This window comes from Nerophis ophidion, linkage group LG08, assembly GCF_033978795.1.
Source record: "Nerophis ophidion isolate RoL-2023_Sa linkage group LG08, RoL_Noph_v1.0, whole genome shotgun sequence".
Classification (NCBI taxonomy): domain Eukaryota; kingdom Metazoa; phylum Chordata; class Actinopteri; order Syngnathiformes; family Syngnathidae; genus Nerophis; species Nerophis ophidion.
This window is the reverse complement of record NC_084618.1, coordinates 33,726,705-33,748,441: the sequence shown is the minus strand read 5'-3', so window position 1 is coordinate 33,748,441 and position 21,737 is coordinate 33,726,705. Positions and strand designations below refer to the sequence as shown.

Below are 21,737 nucleotides of genomic sequence, written 5' to 3'. Positions count from 1 at the left end.
ACTAAATATCAAAGATAACATTACAAAAACATATTTGACAAAGCATGATTATTAAGACATTTTTCATTTTGTTATGGTGGTAAGACCGGATGTGACGTGTACCAGTATTTTTGTGAAGCCGGAAGTATGTGTGATTGGTATGCGAAGAGGTGTCTTGACATGTTTTAACGACGTGAAAGTCTCCAATACAAAATTACTCCAGAGTTCCTGCCTTTCTTTCCTGCTGAGCTTTTATTCCATCTTACTAAAGCCGTTAGTGTAACAATCGAAATTTTATGTTATCAAAGTCCTCAACAATAATCCAAACACGGAAGTGAAGCTCCACCTTTGCAAGTTGCAAAGCAGGCGTTTGCATCAATGATGTAGTCTCTTGGCGATCAATAATCAAATAGTCTTGTCTTGCTGAGGGGGACAACTTGCTATGGCTTTAAATCTGGCATTTCTATAATGTGCCTTTTTCCTTGTGCATTTCTGCTCTCTATTTTCGAGTCTGTGGCTCAACAGTAACTGAACGCCATTACATTTTCCCACACTACAGAATGGACCGAAGATAAAAAAGGAGTCAGGACACATGCACGTTAACATAATTAGTGCTGTTAAAGGAACTTGTAGTTAACACATTATTATTGCATTAACTTTGACAGCAAATGTTGTAAAAAATCAAAGTGTGTCCCTCAGGGCATCCTCCAGTTGTTACTGAAACTGCATATTGAGCATATTTTGACATACCACTGATATACATTCTAATTCGAGATGTTCGATTACAAATATGATATCGGATCCCATTGGTATAATTTTTTTGCTGATAATCATATCGGCATACTGTATCAAACTGCGCTGTGCATCACATAGCAACACGCTTGCTGTTTGAAGGCTAACACTTAACCCCCGCAGACTATGAGATGATTATGAAACCATCTTTTTATCAAATTGAATCCACTAAAACGAATCAATTGGGTCAGTGCAGTAGATATTTTGGCCATTATTTTTTCTTTTTATCCCAGAAGCTTTAGCTATCTGTACATTGTTTAACAGTGTCTCGAAAAGATGTGGAGTCCAAGAGTGTGAATACCTGCTCTGTGGTATGGGAAGATTGGCCACTTTGTGTGCTTCTGTATGCCCCAGTATGTGTTCTCCTCCCCATCTGGGACCTGAGGGGGAACAAGTGACTTGGAGATGACTGTACTCAAGGCAAATATTATGGTATATAAAAGATGACGCTAATGTTCTGTTCAGTTCAGTTTCAGTTTATTTTTAGAACATGCATACGATACAATATAATGCATCACACAATTCCAGTTGTTTCATTACAGCAGGTCCGAAAAGGAGTAGGAAGAAGCACAGCTTATTTAATCCTACCCGTTTTCATACCAAAGCAATTTTATCCAATTTCCTTGTTCTCTGTAACAGAACAGTGAACAAATAAATATTAAATAAATAATATACGATAATAAGCATACAAATATTAAATACATAAATAATATTTGTCTCAATTAAAAAAAAAGGTGTTCAAGATGTTCATCATAATTTTTGTTCTGTGTACTTGGTGAATACTCTCTTAAACTGAATAATGTTGGTGCTTTTTTTTTATTTCTTTGTATGCGCATACAAATGTTTTAAGTTACATTTTCCTCTAAGGTTATATTACTCCTCTTTTGTTTAGAACAATTGTTGTACATTCTCGGGTAGCAGGTTATAGTTTGCTTTATACATCATTTTAGCTGTTTGCAAATGCACTAAATCGGTGAATTTCAATAATTGTGATTTAATAAATAACGGGTTTGTATGTTTTCTACATCCAACATTATGTATTGTTCTAATTGATGATTTTTGTAACACATTTAGTAAATGAAGCGCACTTTTGCAGTTGTTTCCCCATATTTCTGCATAATTTAGATATGGTAACACTAGAGAGCAGTTAAAGTTAAGTTTAAGTACCAATGAATTTCACACACACACTAAGTGTGGTGAGATTATCCTCTGCATTTGACCCATCACCCTCACCAGCTGGCAGGTGAGGGGAGCAGTGAGCAGCAACGGTGGCTGCGCCCAGGAATCATTTTATGAAAATGAAGTGATTTTTGGTCTAGAACATGTTTTGTTTTATTCATTACTGAATGTGTTTCTTGCTACTTTAAGTTGTAAAATTTTCACATGAGCTTTCCAATTAATTTTTATCATCTATTATTACACCAAAATTGTGTTTTCTTTTACCCTTTCAATATTTACTCTCTGTATTTGTGTTTGACTTTCCCTTCTACTTTTACCAAATAGTTTTATTTTTAGTTTTGCTGAGATTCAAAGATAGTCTGTGTTTGTCAAATCATCTTTTTAATTTGTTAATTTCTTCTGTTATTTGTATTATCTTCTGTGTGTTCTCTCCTGAACAAAATGCCATTCTATCATCTGCAAATAATACTAACTTAAAGTCCTTTGCAACTTTACAAATGTCATTTATATAGAGATTGAACAATTTTGGTCTGGGTATTGATCCCTGAGGTACGCCACAAGATATTTTTAGCTCTGTGGAAGTGTGTTCGCCTATCTTCACGTATTGATTCCTGTTGGTTAAGTAGCTTCTTATCCAATTCAAGACCAAGCCTCTCATGCCATACCTTTCTAATTTGTTTATTAAGACGCTATGATTAATTGTGTTAAAAGTTTTGGTTAAATCCATAAACACTGCTACAGCCCATTTATTACTATCTAGTGCATGTGTTGTCTCTTCCCTTATTTCGATTAATCCCATTGATGTTGAGATGTTGGCTCTGTATCCGTATTGGTTGTCTGTGAGTGTTTTGTTTTTATTTATGAATTTGTAAAATCTGTTGTTAAAACAGTTTTTCAAAGATTTTAGAAATTTGTGGAAGTAAAGAAACATGTCTGTAGTTTTTAAACGGGTGTTTGTCTTCAGTCTTATAAATCGGTATGATTTTTGCAATTTTAATTTTATCTTTTTGAAATGATAGGTTGCTGATATATGTTAAAGGTCCTAAAATCTTTTCAATAACCTTTTTTATCAATTTCATATCAATTTTGGTGCAATCAGTTGAGGTCTTGGATTTATCTTGTTTCACAATATTGATTATTTCCTCGTTTTGCCACTTTTTCTAGAACATAGAGTTGGGGTTTCGATCTATGGTGTCATTCAAGACCTCAACTGACTCAGGATCTGGAATCTTTTCCTCCAGATTTGGTCCAATGTTCACAAAGTACTTATTGACAGTTTCAACTACTTTGTTCATATTGTAATTTTTTACCTTTCTATCTAAAAAATACTTAGGTTAGTCCTTTTTAGCATCATTTTTAATCATGCTATTCAGGATGCCCCACATTGCTCTCATATTGTTTTTGCTCTGGTCCAATAATTGACTGTGATATTCTTTTCTACATGTTCGTAGTATGCCAGTTAGCTTATTATTTTACGTTTTGTACTTTTTCTGCTTTTGTAGATCTATGTGGTATAAATGTTCTACATAGTGTATTCTTCTTTTTGCAAACATTTCTCAGTCCATTGGTCAGCCATGGTTGATTATTTTCATTTTCCTTCTTACTAAGTTGTTTCACTGGACAGTATTTGTCATACAGCATCTCGATGGTATTTTTTTAAAAATACCATACGCATCATCTACATCATTTTCAATGCAGACATTGTCCCAACTCTGTTTTCTCAGATCATTTTTGAGAGGTGTCATACATTGTTCTGTACATATTCTTCGAAAAGTCTTTTTTTTTTTGTCATGGACCATAATGGAAAGAAGCCTTTTGGCTGTTTGTGCCAACTGTTTGTACATGGATCAAATTCTTTAAAATGTCAATACACTTCTCAATCAATCATTCAAATCAAACCATGTTCCTCTTCTTGTAGTTTCCGTCATAGAATATGAAAACTGGCAGATGATCACTTACGTCAGATATTAGCAGGCCACTTGTGGTATTATCATCAAAATTATTAGTAAAAATATTATCAATAATGTGGATCTTAATCTTCTCGACAGACATAAGTGTGGAATTTACTGATGGACCATGTTACAACCTTTTGCCAACAATAAGGATTGTGTCATGATAACACAATTGTGAAATATACCATATTAAGTGGAACTGCAGTTTTGTACACCCCACTTTTCTGAGACTTTTCACCCAAAATTTGCCGTCCTAGTTATTGTATTGCCAAACTTTGCGCGTAACAAACTAAACAATTTGCTAGTTTTAACAGCATGTTATTCCAGTGGAAAAATAATCCCACCAGTGACTCTACTTATTTTATTGTATACGACTGCAAAAAAACTCATCATGGGACCAAAGAAAGTTGCGGGTGACAACGTTTTGACAAAAGTGAAAAACCTATAAATCAAACTACTATTTAAAGACATTATGAGAACACTATCAATTAAAAGTTGTACTATATGCCCTTAGATTTTTTGCCCATAAACCTAATTACTCAAGATTAGTTAAAAACAAAAAACAAAACATACGTACGTTGCCAATTAAGCAAATCATATGATGTAATCTTGATATCTTGGCAATGCCCCCCCACCAAATAGATTGCCGTTCTGTAGAAAACACTAATAGATTCTGTTTTCTTCTTTCCTGATCCAAAAAATTAGCCCAGTACATGGTCAAATAATTTTACCTGACAAAGGTGTTGCCCGCTTTCCTAAAGATTTCATGTCCATGTAGCGACTGTGCAGATCACCTCTGGCAACTTGGCCTCGTTGGCTATCAGAGAAAGGCCAGCAAGGAGGATGAGAAGGAAAAAAAAGTGGGGCCCAATGGAGAGGGAAAAGGAATCATGAGGGGAGAGGAAAATGCAAACAAAAACAAAAACAAAAATTTAACAAAGCATGAAATACCCTCAACATAAAAATGCAACACTTTTGTTTTTTCCTCCATCATTTATTATCTGAATCAAATATCTAAATCATATGTTAAACAATTAGGGAAACTTGGGATTCATCAGTGAAGAGAACACGTCTGCAAAGCGCCAGACGCTATTGAATGTGAGCAAGTGTCCACTCAAGTTGGTTACAAAGACAAACTGCAGTCAGGTCGAGGCCCCAATGTGTACGGTGAGCATGCACATGAGCTTCTCTGAGACAGTTTGTTTTTGTAAAAATACAGGTTTTTGAAAGAGCTGTTCAAGTGGCTGGTTTGTGTACCTATAAAACATTTCAATATTTGAGGTCAGATCATGAAAGATGGGAGGAAAACCCAAACTCGTGCGTCAAGTTTTTGTTGTTGAGTGTATGCAATAAATATCACAAAGCAGAACTAAGGATCAAACATGACAGCATGAGATGGGGATGGCACATACAAACTGCAATAGAAGCATCTTAATTCATACTGTATACAGTTTTGTGGAAGCAAGTTCAATGCCAAGAAAATAGGCACAACAGATCTCTTTTAGCTGGCCAAATAACAACGATGTTCTTTTATAAGGGCAAATGAGATTTTATGCAAGTAAAATAACTATTCAAATGCCAGCACAGTCTCCTCCTCTGTGTCGTACAAACATGGCAAGTCTATCAAGACAGAGCACCATTTATTTTTATGAGACAACAGTGCCAGTTAGAATATGGTCAATTGAAGCCCAGTTCAGATCTATTAAGGCGACTAGTCATCATTATAATCATATAATGATCATTGTACAAACATGATACAGTGAATAAATCAGGAAGGAAAATTGAAAAGAAAATAGATTGAAAGGATGGGTGAACAGATAAATGAAGTGGAGAAAAAGAGAAAGCGACTGAGTTACAGAAAGAAGTGTATTGGACAAACAAATAAGGAGAAGACACTCGCTATGTATTGGTTTCAAAAAGAGATGAGGCATTTCTTCGTCAATGTATATTACTCTCAGAGTACCAATATAACTGCTGATGGAAGGAGCATTACAATAAATAATAATAATAAAAAGACCATTTAATAACGCCACATAGGTGCGCCCAATTCAAACATCTTAATTTGAGAATCTGATAAAACCTTGACTCATAGAATGTAACTAAATACAATTAGGGGATTAGTCTAGAGCAGAGGTTTGTGACACCTGGGGGGTTTGCAGATGTACTGCTGGGAGAGTTTGTGAAATTTTTGGTTTAAAAAAAATATTACTCTACAATTTTCCATAATATTTTGTCTTTAAATACACATTTACATTGAGCACATTGAACACACTGTAGTGTAGTTTATAGTTGGCATTGGCATAGCCACCCTACTCACTATATCTTGCAGGTTTAAAATAAAAATATTAATAATTAATAACATTCTGGTGAGCAGATAAGAGAGCTAGCAATTAGCAGTGCTAGTTTCCAGGTTGCAATTAGCAGCGCTAATTTTTAGCTAGCAATTAACAATGCTGGTTTTCAGCTAGCGATTAGAGTACTAGTCGCCAGTTAGCGATTAGCTGCAATAGTTTTTAGCTATTGATTGGCAGCACCAGTTAGCAAATAACGGCGCTATAGTGTATTATTTGAATATTTTAGTATTGCATAATAACAAGCTAGCTACCTTAGGACCAGTCTTGTTAAAAACCTGATTTCAGACAGGATATATAAATAGGGGGTCCCCGCTTCATCTTCCCATCAAGTTCAGGAGCCTTGGCTTGGAAAACAATGAAGACCCTAGTCTAGAGTAAACTGTTGCCCTAGTCTAGAGTAAACTGTAGACCATTAATGTGCTACAACGCTAATCCAACCATCCGTCCAATTATTTTCTATACTGCTTGTTCTCATTATTGTTGCAGTTGAGCTGGTGCCTATTATAGTTAGAATAGAATAGAATAGAATGGACTTTATTGTCATTATATTTGCATATAACAAGATTAAGGTACGGTAGTTGACTTCAAGCAAGAGGCAGGAACACTTTAAAGTTAAAGTACCACTGATAGTCACACTAACAGTAGGTGAGGCAAAATTACTCTCTGCATTTGACCCATCTCCTTGTTCCACCCCCTGTGAGGTGAGGTGAACAGTGAGCAGCAGCGGTGGCCGAGTTCAGGAATCATTTTGGTGGTATAACCCCCAATTCCAACCCTTGATGCTGGGTCCCATTTTTATAGTCTTTGGTATGACTCGGCCGGGGTTTGAACTCACGACCTACCGATCTCAGGGCGTACACTCTAACCACAAGGCCAATGAGAGGAGGGCTTTGGACTAGTGGTCAGTAATTTGCACTCTGCTGGGCACATATTAGCTACAGCTCAAATGAATACCTCTGTCAGTACAGTTGAATAGTTTTACTGTATACAGTCATGGCCAAACATATTGCCACCCCTGCATTTGTCAGATAATGCACCACCTCTGCCAGAAAAATGTTGAAATGACAAATGCTTTGGTATTCACATGTTTATTTCTTTTGTTTGCATCGGAACCAAAAAAAAGCCAAATCTGATATTTTACACGGAACTCCAAAATGGTAAATGGATTGTACTTGTATAGCGCATTTCTACCCCTTTTAAAAGGAGCCCAAAGCGCTTTGACAGTATTTCCACATTCGCCCATTCACGCACACATTCACATACTGATGGCGGGAGCTGCCATGCAAGGCGCTCACCAGGACCCATCAGGAACAAGGGTGAAGTGTCTTGACAAAGGACACAACGGACGTGACTAGGATGGTAGAAGGTGGGGATTGAACCAGTAACCCTCAGATTGCTGGCACAGCCACTTTATCAACTTCGCCACGCCGTCCCCCGGACTGGAAAAAATTATTGGCACCCTCAACTTAATATTTGGTTGCACACCCTCTGGAAAAAATAACTAAAATCAATCGCTTCCTGTAACCATCAATGAGTTTCTTACACCTTGCTACTGGATATTTGGACCACTCTTCTTTTGCAAACTGCTTCAGGTCTCTCAGATTTGAAGGGTGCCTTCACTCAACTGCTGTTTTTAGATTTATTCACAGATGTTCGATAGGATTGAGATTTGGACTCATTGATGGCCACTTTAGAACTCTCAAGCGCCTTGTCTTAAGCCATTTTTGTGTGCTTTTTGAAGTATGCTTTGGTTCGTTGTCCTGCTAGAAGACTCATAACCTATGACGGAGACCCAGCTTTCTGACACCGGGCCCTACGTTAGTCCTCAGTTTTCATGATGGCATGCACATAGTCAAGCCATCTGGTACCAAAAGCAACAAAGTAACCCTAAAACATCAGTGAACCTCCACCATGTTTGACTGTAAGGATGGTGTTTTTATTTGAAGGCCTAATTTTGTTTTCTGTGAACAGTGTGATGATGTGCTTTACCAAAAAGCTCCATTTTAGTCTCATCTGTCCATAAGACGTTCTCCCAGAAGGATTTTGGCTTCTTTAGTTAAGTTTTTGCAAACTCCAGTCTTGCTTTTTTATGTCTCTGTGTCCTCCTGGGTCTCCTACCATACCGTCCCTTTTCATTATGATGGCGATGGATAGTGCAAGCGGACACTGTTGCACCACCCTGTGTCTGCAGGTCAGCTTGAATTTGTTTGGAAGTGCATCAAGGTTTTTTATGCAAAATTCTAACAATCCTTTGTTGCAGTCTTTCATCAATTTCTTTCTTCCGTCCATGTCCAGGAAGGTTAGCTACACTGCCATGGAATTTATACTCCTTGATGTCATTGTGCAGTTATTTACACAGGAACATTTAGATCTCTGGAAATGGACTCGTAGCCTTGAGATTGTCCATGCTTTTCCACAATTTTAGTTCTCAAATCTTCTGAGAGTTCTTTGCTCTTCTTTCTTTTTCCCAAGCTCAGTGAGGTACACACAGCACAAAAGGTGAGGCCAACTTTTCTCCATTTTAACTGGCTGCAAGTGTGATTTCTATATTGCCACCATATGTTACTTGCTACAGGTTAGTTTAACTAACTTAGAATTAAACTATTTCTTACAATTTTGAAAATGTGCCAATAATTTTGTTCAGTCCATTTTTGGAGTTCTGTGTAAAATAATACCAGATTTATTTTTTTGGGGGCTTCACAGTGGCAGAGGGGTTAGTGTGTCTGCCTAACAATACGAAGTTCCTGCAGTCCTGGGTTCAAATCCAGGCTCGGGATCTTTCTGTGTGGAGTTTGCATGTTCTCCCCGTGAATGTGTGGGTTCCCTCCGGGTACTCCGGCTTCCTCCCACCTCCAAAGACATGCACCTGGGGATAGGTTGATTGGCAACACTAAATTGGCCCTAGTGTGTGAATGTGAGTGTGAATGTTGTCTGTCTATCTGTGTTGGCCCTGTGATGAGGTGGCGACTTGTCCAGGGTGTACCCTGCCTTCCGCCCGATTGTAGCTGAGATAGGCGCCAGCGCCCCCCGCGACCCCGAAAGGGGAATAAGCGGTAGAAAATGGATGGATGATTGGGATGGATGGATGGGTGTTTTTTGTTGTTGTTGCAAGGCAAACAAAATAAATAAACATGTGAATAACAAAGCATTTGCAATTTAAACAGTTTTCTGAGCGAAGTGATGCATTCTCTGACAGAAATACAGGGGTGTCAATTTTTTGGGCCATGACTGTACACTGAGCAGACAGAGTTCCTAAGGGTGTTAAGTTTGACCGTGTAATAGTGTCAATGACTGTCTCTCCAATGGAACCCTTCTGCTAGTACACCTGTGTAAGTACTCTATACTGTGTACCGGGGTGCGCAATTAATTTTTACCGGAGGCCGCATGAGCAACCCGAGCACTGCTGGAGGGCCGCACCGACAATATTTCAATTAAATTTTGCTCAAATTATTTTTGATATACCGTATGATAAATAATAATAATAACAATAATAATTTCATTTAACCTAACTTAACTTTATACTAAAGCAGATTCCTTTTGATGGTTTTATTTTTAACACTGTCTTACACAATACTTCCTGATGTATAAAACAATGCAAAAATGTAAATTTCTGTCACTTTATCTTGCATCTTCTTAAAAGTCCAACATTTTTCCCCGTCAGATTTGGACAACCATCTGTGGTCACACCTGCCAGCTTGTCCCATTTCAGTCCTAACATGTCCAAACACGCATTTACCTATGTGAACAAGTCATTACCTGTGGTTATCTCTTTAATTTACTGCATGGCTGCCAGCTACTCCGTGATTTGAAAGTCTGCAGTTACCCCACTTAAGAAGATGAGCAGCTGGGCGGTGTCACGTACATCGCAGCTCTCATCCAAAGCCAGCAAAAAACAGTCAAAGTCGGTCGTTCTGTTCTTCAGCTGAAGCTCCAAGTTTCCAGCGATGGTCTGGACAAATTTAGCCACACTTAGTGTGTGTGTGACTATCATTGGTACTTTAATTTTAACTTCTAACCCGCCTCGTTACAGTGCGTCGGGAGAGTAACATGTTCTCAAATGCTCCCCTCTTCTCCAGGCAGAGTCCAATAAGCACGCCTTAATAAATTATCCGTCAGAAAACGCCTTACTTTTTCTGGCGATTTTGTGAGAAATTACGAAACTTGTCTTGACGGCTGCATATCAAGGAATGTGAAATTTGGCAAAAAGTCCTTGTTGGGTTTGCAGTTTTAAAATAAGCACATCAGCCTCCATTGGGCGCTCTTCATCAGACAGATTCCGGTATTTTTCCCCCTGCTTCGTCCTGTAGTGGAGATTCAAATTATATTCTTTAAACACAGCAACCTGTGTACCACAAATTAAGCACACGGCTTTACCTTTCATCTCTGGAAAGAAATACTTGGCAGTCCATATCTTGTTGAAAACACTGCATTCGTCATCAACTATTTTTTTTTAGCGTGAGCTGACATCTCAGTGATAACCGGGCATCACTTGTCGCTGTGCACCTTCACTCAAAGGTTACACACAAACGTACGCCCATAAATAACACTTAAAAAAAAAACAGCACAGTTGTACTGTACGCACGACATAGATGTTTTTTGAATTTATTTTGTAAATTGCGATTGCCGCTGTTCACATTCACTCACAATCGCGCACGAGCATACGTCCACACGGAAGTAATACAAATAACTCTTTTCTAAACAAAAGTAGCACCGTTGTATTTCACACTCGACATAGATACTTTTTAAAATGTATACGAAGGTCCTGCAGTCCTGGGTTCAAATCCAGGCTCGGGATCTTTCTGTGTGGAGTTTGCATGTTCTCCCCGTGAATGCGTGGGTTCCCTCCGGGTACTCCGGCTTCCTCCCACTTCCAAAGACATGCACCTGGGGATAGGTTGATTGGCAACACTAAATTGGCCCTAGTGTGTGAATGTGAGTGTGAATGTTGTCTGTCTATCTGTGTTGGCCCTGCGATGAGGTGGCGACTTGTCCAGGGTGTACCCCGCCTTCCGCCCGATTGTAGCTGAGATAGGCGCCAGCGCCCCCCGCGACCCCAAAAGGGAATAAGCGGTAGAAAATGGATGGATGGATGATTGGCCCCACGCGGGCCGGACAGGGACGCACAAAGGGCCGGATGTGGCCCCCGGGGCGAAGAATGTACGCGAATCTGACAAAACAAACGTCAACAACAAATCGATTATTGTTGTTGCGTACTTACGAGAAATAATAATCCTAATATTTACCCACTAATGGTTCTTCTGTTCCCTACTTTACAGCGCTACAGGTTGCTCCTCAGTCACCATTATATTAAGTTTCTACCAAAGTCTCCTTTATTTAGTCAAGACGGCGATTATTAAAGGCATTAAGTCTCCATCAGTACACACTCACCACTTAGGCCATTGTAAGTGCAACATCCGGATACTGACTTCACTGCATTTGACATACTTTTACTTTTAGATACTCAAAAGGCTTTTAGCCTACCGAGGATGTCGTAGTGGTTTGTGTTGTGGTTTGTGCAGCCCTTTGAGACACTAGTGATTTAGGGCTATATAAGTAAACATTGATTGATTGATTGATAGTAAGTGCAGAAGCGTGCAAATTGAGTGACAGCCATTGACAAACAACAATTCACATTGACACTTGTTTTTCTATTTACAGCTGCAACTAAAAGTCCCCATTTACAGTAACCTAACACACCTTTTTTGGGGAGTCACCAGAGAAAAAAAAAATGCAAGCATTGGGGTAACATGTTAACTCACATAAATGTTCCAAGAGATATTGGATTGTGGAACTCCTGACCGTGAGGCAGACATGCTATGTTGTAAATATTCATGATGAAATAATTTACTGTTGTGTGACTGTATTGAAATGTTAGGGAGTATTAAGAGTCCCTGATAAGAACAACATCAAATACAATAGTTTTACTTACTTTTAGACCCACATGTGTATTTTGGATACCTAATGACTAAAGACCCTTCTGACAGACAAGAAGAATCTATTTAAAAATGTGTTTGTTTTTTTGTTAGCAAGATAAATTTACTTTACTGAAATAATGTCTGGATATATCGGTATGTCTATACGGTAGTTTGCACTTGCAGTGATGACCTCCTATTTTTTCCATAAGGCATCTTTTTGTTGAAAGTGGATGACACACCAGTTGATCAATGTGTGCATAGAATTAGGGATGTGGGAAAAAAATCGATTCGAATAGGAATCGCAATTCTCACGTTGTGCGATTCAGAATCGATTCTCATTTTTAAAATAAAACAATTTGATTTTTTGATTTTATTTTTTTTATCAATCCAACAAACCAATACACAGCAATACCATAACAATGCAATCCAATTCCAAAACCAAACCTTACCCAGCAACACTCAGAACTGCAATAAAGAGAGCAATTAAAGACCCCACCAACACGACCCAGAACAAACCTAAAGTAGTGAAACAAAAATTAATATTATCAACAACAGTATCAATGTTAGTTATAATTTCAGCATAGCAGTGATTAAAAATCCCTCATTGAAATGATCATTAGACATTTATAAAAATTGAAAAGAAGAACTATAGTGTCACGGTGGCTTACACTTGCATCGAATCTCATAAGCTTGACAACACACTGCGTCCAATGTTTTCACAAAGATAAAAAAAGTCATATTTTTGGTTCGTTTAATAGTTAAAACAAATTTTGATTATTGCAATCAGTTGATAAAACATTGTCCTTTACAATTATAAAAGTTTTTTTAAAACAATCTACTACCCTGCTAGCATGTCAGCAGACTGGGGTAGATCCTGCTGAAATCCTATGTATTGAATGAATACAGAATCGTTTTGAATCGGAAAAATATAGTTTTTGAATCGAGAATTGCGTTAAAATCGAAAAAAAAAAGATATATAATCAAATCACGGCCCCAAGAATTGATATTGAATGGAATCGTGGGACACCCAAAGATTCGCAGCCTTAGAAAATATGCTATCAAATACATTGGTACTGTAAATACTTCATCTAGTTTAGACCATACAAGGGGAAGAAAAAAAATAGTTCATGTTAAATGGCAATTGGATTAAAGTTTCAATGATGGACCCCAAAGGGTATAAGCGGTAGGAAATGGATGGATGTCAATAATGGATCCCCACTGGGTGATTATAGGTATAAATGTGAGTTTGTTATGGTTGTTTGTCTATAGCCCGGTGTCAAATTTGTTTCCAATGATGGTCAAGTGATTATTAAGCGTACCACTAGCTGGTGCCCACGTAATACAGTTTGAGAACAATGGATTTAAGTATTTATTTTACTTTGACAAAAGAGATAATCAAAGTTTAAAAGATATGCAATTGCATGGAGTACATGTATTTTGTTCTGCTGTATTAGAAAGAACAAATACATTTCGTAAGAAAAAATAAAATAATTAATTGACGCATATTATTTCCAGGCTTTCGAGGGTCATATAAAATGATCCAGATCTGGCCACTGCGCCTTGGTTTTGACACCTGTGATCATGTACAGTGAGGGTGTACAGTTCCCTGCCACTTGCTTAAAGTTAGCTGTGAAAGGCTCCAGTTTATCCGTACCCTGTAAAAATGGATGAATGGAGTTCTTGGACTGCAAGTAAATATTTCTCAAGCACCACTTGTTTAAACGTATGCTACACATGGATTGGTGAGTATACTAGCATGCAGCCTAACAAATCTAACTTGCGAAGTTTAAAACTTGTGGGTTAAAAATAAATGGACACACAAAAAAAGCCAAATCTTATATTATTTTACACAGAACTCCAAAAATGGACTGGATACAATGATTGGCACCTTTTCAGAATTGTAAGAAATAGTTGTATTCTAAGCATGCTATATTAATTTGTAATTAAACTCACCTGTAGCAAGTAACAGGTGCTGGCAATATAGAAATCACACTTGCAGCCAGTTAAAATGGAGAAACATTGACTCAACCTTTGTGTTGTGTGTACCACATTGAGCATGGAGAAAAGAAAGAAGAGCAAATAACTCTCAGAAGATTTGAGAACCAAGATTGTGGAAAAGCATGGACAATCTCAAGGCAACAAGTCCATCTCCAGAGATCTAAATATTCCCGCGTTTACTGTGCGCAATGTCATCAAGAAGTTTAAAGCCCATGGCACTGTAGCTAACCTCCCTGTACGTGGACAGAAGAGAACAACAAAGAATTGTGGGTAAAAAACTTCGATCCAACGACCCAAAGCATACTTCAAACAGCACACAAAAATGGCTTTAGACAAAGCGGTGGAGAGTTCTGAAGTGGCCATCAATGAGTGCAGATCTAAATCCTATCGAACATCTGTGGAGAGATCTAAGCACAGCAGTTGGGAAAAGGCCCCTTCAAAAGAAGAGTGGTCCAAAATTCCAGTAGCATGGTGTAAGTAACTCATTGATGGTTACAGGAAGCGATTGATTTCAGTTATTTTTTTCCAAAGGGTGTGCTGCATAACATTAAGTTGAGGGAGCCTATAATTTTTTCCAGTCTATTTTTGGAGTTCAGGGTAAAATAATAACAGATTTGGCTTTTTTGTTGTTGTTTTTTTTGTTCCAATGCAAACAAAATAAATAAACATGTGAATACCAAAGCATTTGTAATTTCAACAATTTTCTGGGAAAAGTGGTGCATTATCTAACAGAAGTGCAGGGATGCCAATATTTTTGGCAATGACTGTATATGATAGCCAATTTTGATGTTTAAAAAAAAAAAAAAAAGCTAAAAACAGATATTATATATATATTTAATTAAGACATTGCATTATAAATGACTAAATATATTGTTATTAATTACTGGTTTTAGACCTTCAGATTTCTTCCTCTTTTTCCTACATATTCACTGTTATTTTTTTTCCAACAATATGCTACGGATCATTAAAACTCTGTCTGTGGGCCGCAAATGGCCCCTGGGTCGCACTTTGGACACCCCTGACATAAGTATTCCCCCTCTGAGTCTGCATGGGTATGTCTAAATTAGGATGGCACATCTGGACTAGGGATGGGTATCTTTAACATTTAAACTGTTACCAGTAACACTTTTCTGAGCTTTTGTGTGCGTTCATGTGTTTGGGGTAGCATTGCTCCGTTGGTACAGCAACTTCAGCGTTCCAGGTTTGTTTAAATATAACTTAGAGATGTAGAGGTTCCACTATGTAAAGCACTTTTGAGTCATCATATACCAGTAAATATATTTCACTTCACTTAATATATATATTTAGTTTTAGTTAATACATTGTTCATTTAAAAAAATCTCCTTATTTTCATCCCCATATAATGTTGCCAGCACCACATTTTAGGGCGCGTGATGAGGTATATCATAGGTGAAAAAGTAAATACAAAATGTATCAAAGTGAACCCACATCCTTCAAAACTTATTTTGAAGCACTCATTGGAAAGTGTTGACACATCTGTTCTAAACTGTTATATAATTTCATATTTAATAAAAAAAACTTTTTTTTACATTTGACATTTTAATTATTGCAGAATTACCTGTTAAATGTTTGCAGGTTTCTTATGTTTTATTTCAAAATCATTACTTCCAAGGATGTTTATGTTTTGTATTTTGTTCCTTTAGTCTAACGAATTAGACTACATTTTAATATTTGGTTTTACATCTATTAAATGCCTGTTTCAAATTATTTTATGATTGTAAAAAAGAAAAAACACATTAGAATACCACACATATGCGAAAAACAATCGTCACGGTTGACCTGTGCAGTAGTTTGCTTACCTGGTGCTTCTTGCTCTGCAGCGTTCGATGAGAGGAAAGTGCGGGTTCTGGTCCCTGTCTATCCCAGGGACAGGCACGGCGGGGGCTTGAGGTGGCACCCTGGTGGGGGACGATCCCACACTGTGGGAGTACTGGGAGAATACCGACCGCTGGGGAGAGTGAGGAGGAGCAAACGGCCATGGAGGAGTCCTCTGCTCCTGACGTACCACTGTTGATGAATTGTATTACGTTAAGACTTGATGGTATTATTCAAATAATCATATTACTAACCTAGCATGAGTTAAAGGAGCCATATGTAATAATTTCACGTCAAGTCATCATCAAATGGCCCTGATAAATAAGTGAAGTGAATTATATTTATATAGCGCTTCTTCTCTAGTGACTCAAAGCGCTTTACATAGTGAAACCCAATATCTAAGTTACATTTAAAACAGTGTGGGTGGCACTGGGAGCAGGTGGGTAAAGTGTCTTGCCCAAGGACATAACGGCAGTGACTAGGATGGCAGAAGCGGGGATCGAACCTGCAACCCTCAAGTTGCTGGCACGGCCGCTCTACCAACCGAGCTATACCGGTTTGAAATAAATCATGTGCTTTTCCAATACCTCTATAACTGATAACAGTAGTTCAGCCGGGATATGCTCATTTCAAAATTAGATTTACGGCCTTGATATTGTTTTCATTTCGATGTCCCGACCTCCACCGTTTGACCAATTAGAAAGTCTGTGAGTGTGTCACATTCAGGTTGCCAGTTACGCACCGCCCTCTTTGTCTGGCTACTGCCACTGGTAAAGTTACTAAACATGTCAGACCTTAGTAAATCTAAAAAGGCGTCGTTACGATTCTCAACTTATTCATGACAAATCCAGGAGCAAAACAAGGATTTGTATCGGGAATGCCTTTGAAAGATGAAGACAATTGAAGGCGGAGAAGAAAGTTGCTAATTTCCTCCTTGACAGCTAAGTCAGGCATTTACATATTCTTATTACTTTATTAAATGGAAATGGACATTTTGTACATGAACTATATTGTCCAATACAGTCTAGGATCTTGTCTAACAAAGCTAGCATGTTTGTGCAACGAATGCTCAGTGTAATGGTGCTAGTATAATGCTTAGCATGCTAGCCCAGTCAATGACACAGACATATAGGCTAACGGGGGAAATATATGCCCATTAGCCTGTATGGTGATGTGTATTCGAACTGACAGGGCAAAATATATTTGACAAACGAAACCTATGAGGATATGGGTAATGATAGTGCCTATTTCGTTCTCAATATGCTGATACGCTGAGGATATGGGTTCCAACATTAGCACGGCTGTCATCATGCCATATGGAGACAGCCAAATCACATGATAAAATAATTACTTGTTTGTGTAGCCTAAAGGCATACCTTGGTAAAATGTCTGCTCTTTAGTTCTGGGTGTAAATTAGGCTGCTAAACATGCTCTACCCTTTTTCACCAGTACAACCATGGCTAGCGTTGGTTGTAGTTTGTTTAAGTTTTTGTTTTGTTTTAGTACTGACAATAACCATATGATTGCCATTGGTTTTGATATTGTACGCAGACATGACATTCTTCTCCTGAAAATAGCCTAAATTTTGTGTAAAATGTGTTGGTTAGAGATTTGTTATTGACAACACACTTGTCTATTTAGCTATTATGGTCCCAGCACCTCAACTCCTAAGAGGCAGTGGAAATTTAAAGTTCCTTGGAGTAGCCCAGTCTGGCAACCTCAGTCAGGGAGAGGGGGAGGGTACTACAGAATTTTGACCATGACATACCATTTCTAGCAATTGAGGAAGGCAAGAATAGATAATTCAAAGCTCAATTATAATGATTAAATCCAAATTGAAAAATGTTCTTTTACCTTTGGCTTTCAAGGAAAGTTTTTTGCCAAATATGATACGTAACAAACTAGAGCACTTGCCTGCCTATTCACGGAATTAAGTGTCTAAACAAAGAATCGTATGCGCTGGTGAATCAGTACCACTGCAAAATGAAGGTGAGAAACACTATTTAATTCGATAAAGTACTCATAACAAAGTATGAAGTATGGCATGCCTTTCCTCTCCCTCCTCTCAACACCGTCTTTGGTAACATGAGTCTTCAATAAAGGAGAATGTTAAATGTTAATTTGTCATTTAGATGTACAGTACTTTGCAAACTTGTATGCTTGGAAAACTATCATTATTCTTTATAAAATGTATTTTGTGTTAACATTTGGGGTGTCTGGAAAGGATTGATTGGATTTACGTTATTTCTTATGGGAATACTTGCTTCTGTTTACGCACAATTTGTTTTAGTTGGACCATTTGGGACGGATTACTAACGAAAACCAAGGTACCACTGTTTTGCAATGTATTTCCTTGTGCCAAGTCCAGAGCTAAAACTGAACCTAGTAGCAAAAACGTGTCAAGTAATAACTACTAAATATTACCGTCTCTCTCCATTAAAGAGTAAGGTTTGATCTCGCCGTCCGGCTTTCTTAGGGAAACCTTTCTCAACTGGACCACTGTGAATGAGAATACATTGAAACACTTAACAATTCTGAATACAGCCTGAAAGTGTGAGTCCTACAAAGTGGCTAACATGCTACTTATACTTCTACGCAATGTTGGTCAAAAGGTATCTGGTGGTGAACCAACCATTAAGGGATCACATGATGCACAATTAACCTTCCTTACCTGTTGGCACCTGTTTTTGTGTATCTGGGATACCTATAACTTCCGAAAATTTGAATTCAAATCATGGATGCATGATGGAGATATTAATGAAACATTTTTGCCTTGCTTGCACTGGAAAAACTCATAATCTCACCAAGTAACACCTAGTGTGTGTGACAATCATTGGTACTTCTCATTTTGAGTCAAAATATCTAAACAAACTTAATACAAGTCACAACCCCTTGAATAGTAATTTTCAGTGACACATAAGAGCTTGTCTTTAGGCTATAGATCTTTTGAAGGAAAAAAATATTACTTTTGAGCATCCTAAGTTTGTTAGACGACAACACTTCACAATATGTATAGGTATAACTAATACGTTTTTAATTGCTAATTTCAAGCTCACTTATAAAGGGAAGTGCCATTTTTTTGGGAATTTTGCCTATCATTCAAAATAATTATGAAAGACACGACAAGGGATGTATTTTTTTTTTTTAATAAAGTAAAATAAAAGTCCACTTACAGCAGAGCCTATGGGAGGTCCTCTATTCTGCCCAAAAAACCCAATAAAATCATCCAAAATATTGTGAGTATAAGCATGACGCAGACAAACTATAGCGATGTGGTGATCACGAGCTTGCGTGCCAATGTTGAGAACATCAACTGATCAGCTGCTCTCGTTTCCTTGCTCGTCAAACTTTTTTCAAGATCATAAAATCGTACCTCTCACCGAGATAGTAGAAAATGAGGACATACTCTGACATGTTGGTCCACTCAGACACCCATTTAGACCCGGACATGGCGGGAACGACACAAAAAGACGCTTGGTTTTAAACTCCTCTTCTTTGCAAGGAATACGAGTCATTCTTCATCGTAATGGGAATATATGAACATCTTAGCTGTCAGCATCCTAATGACAGCAGACCTTGGACAGTAACTTACATTTTATAATGTTTGTTGGCTCACATCAATTCTGCAGTAAGTAGAAACAATTTTTTTAGTGTAAAAAATAATATCTCTTAGCTTTTGGCAAAGACAGCCGCACTCCCTCTGTTCTCTGTGTCCGCCTTGCTTGCTTCTTTGTTGTATCTTGTCTTAACTTTCTTGTTGCCTCTTTTTGCACTGCACTCCAATTCTAAAAAATGGAATTTATCAACTGGCCTCTAAAGAAAATTGACAAAATCTCGAGTTCAGGTGAACCTGTGTGTCTAGAAGAACAGTTGTTGCTGGGCACATAACGAGCTCTTTGGAGTGCCTGGCGACCCTTTCAGTAGAGGACCTCTGACAATATCTACCTATTCGGAATCATGATAACAGGACATCTACTAATTGGAGTGAGCGTTGAACTGCATAGACAAATTGGAAGATGCTGGCTGCCATTACAGGTATCTTAAAGATGCCACAAGTGATTGGAGTTTGGAGTACAAGTTTTATTTCTCGGCCATGAGATTGACTGAGATCGATTTTTTTTTTTTTAACTCATCTTTTCCCATCATCTACCCTTTTCCCACGTTTAACGGGTTGCCTTTAACTGGCTACCCATCACAGTTCATGTTCTATCTACAATGTTTGTTTGTCTAATATTGAATAGGTTTGGGGTGAAAATTTTAATTTCGTTGTACTTCTGCAATGACAATAAGGAGCATATCATTTCGTACCCCAAAAATGTGAACGTTGTAATGCGTTAACATTATGTGCCGCGTATGCTTAAAATGAGCAAAACACGTAAATATTAAATGTTATTATAAACGTGCTTGTTACTTCATTACAAATATACTTACATAATGTATATAAAACCTTAATGGAGGTGTTTGTATGTTTTTTAAAGGGCTTTATAGGCAGAATAAAGCAACTCCCAATGGCTTCATTGTAAGAGTACTGTTGATCGCAAATATTTAATATTTAAAATGCAAAAAAAATTTAATAAACAATACGTAATCATTTCTTTCATAATGATTATGAACGATAGGCAAAATTCCAAAAAAAGTGCAGTTCCCCTTTGAGATTTTAAAGCTTGAATTTAATGTCTTATTTCAAGAAATCTTAACAAGACAATTTTTACTTGAAATTCCATTGGCCAATTTCTTTTCTGCTCATTACAAGCAAAAATAAATTGCACTATTTTGTTTTACTCTTTTTAAGAGAGGCATTTTTCCAATGTGGAATTTGAGGTGATTGTGACACATTTTGCCACAGTTAGTGTATGTCACTGAATATCTCCGTAGAGGTTTGCCCAAACAACTTTAGGCGAATTCGCCATTTCTATTTAATTGTAGTACACATTTGTAGTCAATAAGTACCTAATTTTTTCTCTCTTCTCTTATTTTGATTCTAACAAGCACATGCATCCTCCGCTATTGCCATTTTTAATTAAATGTGTATAGTTTTATCTTATATTTGTCAGTAGACCTGATATGGAAGTGCTAAAAACTACAAGATGGCGGGCGAGGTGTCAATGCAGTGATAGGAGGGCTTGGTCTGGAGGAGGGCTTCTGCATGTAAATAAGACCACCCACAAAACCGTGCATTTTAGAGACAGTCAAAAGCAACTTGAAGACGGTCCGTAAAACAAAATCTGTGTAATATTTTGACCAAAGCACCACCATTACATTTTGTATACCACAAGGAAGTGTTTTAAATGTTAAAAAAAAATCATATGACCCTTTTTAAAAAAATTATTAAGAGTGCCTGCAATTGTCAAGGTTAGTAAGGCCATTTCCAAGAAAGTCTTTTTGAGTTGGAATGCTGTCTACATGCGATGAGGTGGCGACTTGTCCAGGGTGTACCCCGCCTTCCGCCCGATTGTTGCTGAGATAGGCACCAGCGCCCCCCGCAACCCCAAAGGGAATAAGCGGTAGGAAATGGATGGATGGATGTTGTCTACATTGACCAATCCAATTTGTGAGTTATGTATTTTATGTAATATTTGCTGTTATTTTATTGCTTTTATTTTAGGCACTTTATTTCATAATGACTTATGTATTTTGTTATTTTATCTCAAGATTACTCTGCTTCAGAAGGGACACAGTTGCAACGCAACAGGTTCCCTAGGATTGGCTCTGACCAGAGCATGTGCGGCTGA

The 21,737-nt window shown here is 37.7% G+C and overlaps 1 protein-coding gene across 15 annotated transcripts in view; it reads right to left on the bottom strand.

Moving 5' to 3' along the window:
- The window catches only part of atat1 (alpha tubulin acetyltransferase 1), a 46,502-nt gene that overhangs the window by 6,682 nt on the left and 18,083 nt on the right, over window positions 1-21,737 (bottom strand). For 6 of the 15 annotated variants that reach the window (XM_061908323.1, XM_061908322.1, XM_061908325.1 and 3 more), the window contains 3 exons: window positions 18,430-18,504; window positions 15,990-16,197; window positions 1,073-1,151 (listed from right to left, as the gene is read on the bottom strand). In XM_061908323.1, coding sequence (XP_061764307.1) covers window positions 1,073-1,151; window positions 15,990-16,197; window positions 18,430-18,504 — 362 coding nt within the window. Of the gene's footprint in view, window positions 1-1,067; window positions 1,152-4,633; window positions 4,720-5,427; window positions 5,614-15,989; window positions 16,198-18,429; window positions 18,505-21,737 lie in introns of those variants that run through there. The other 9 variants (XM_061908321.1, XM_061908318.1, XM_061908324.1 and 6 more) reach the window with 6 other exon arrangements.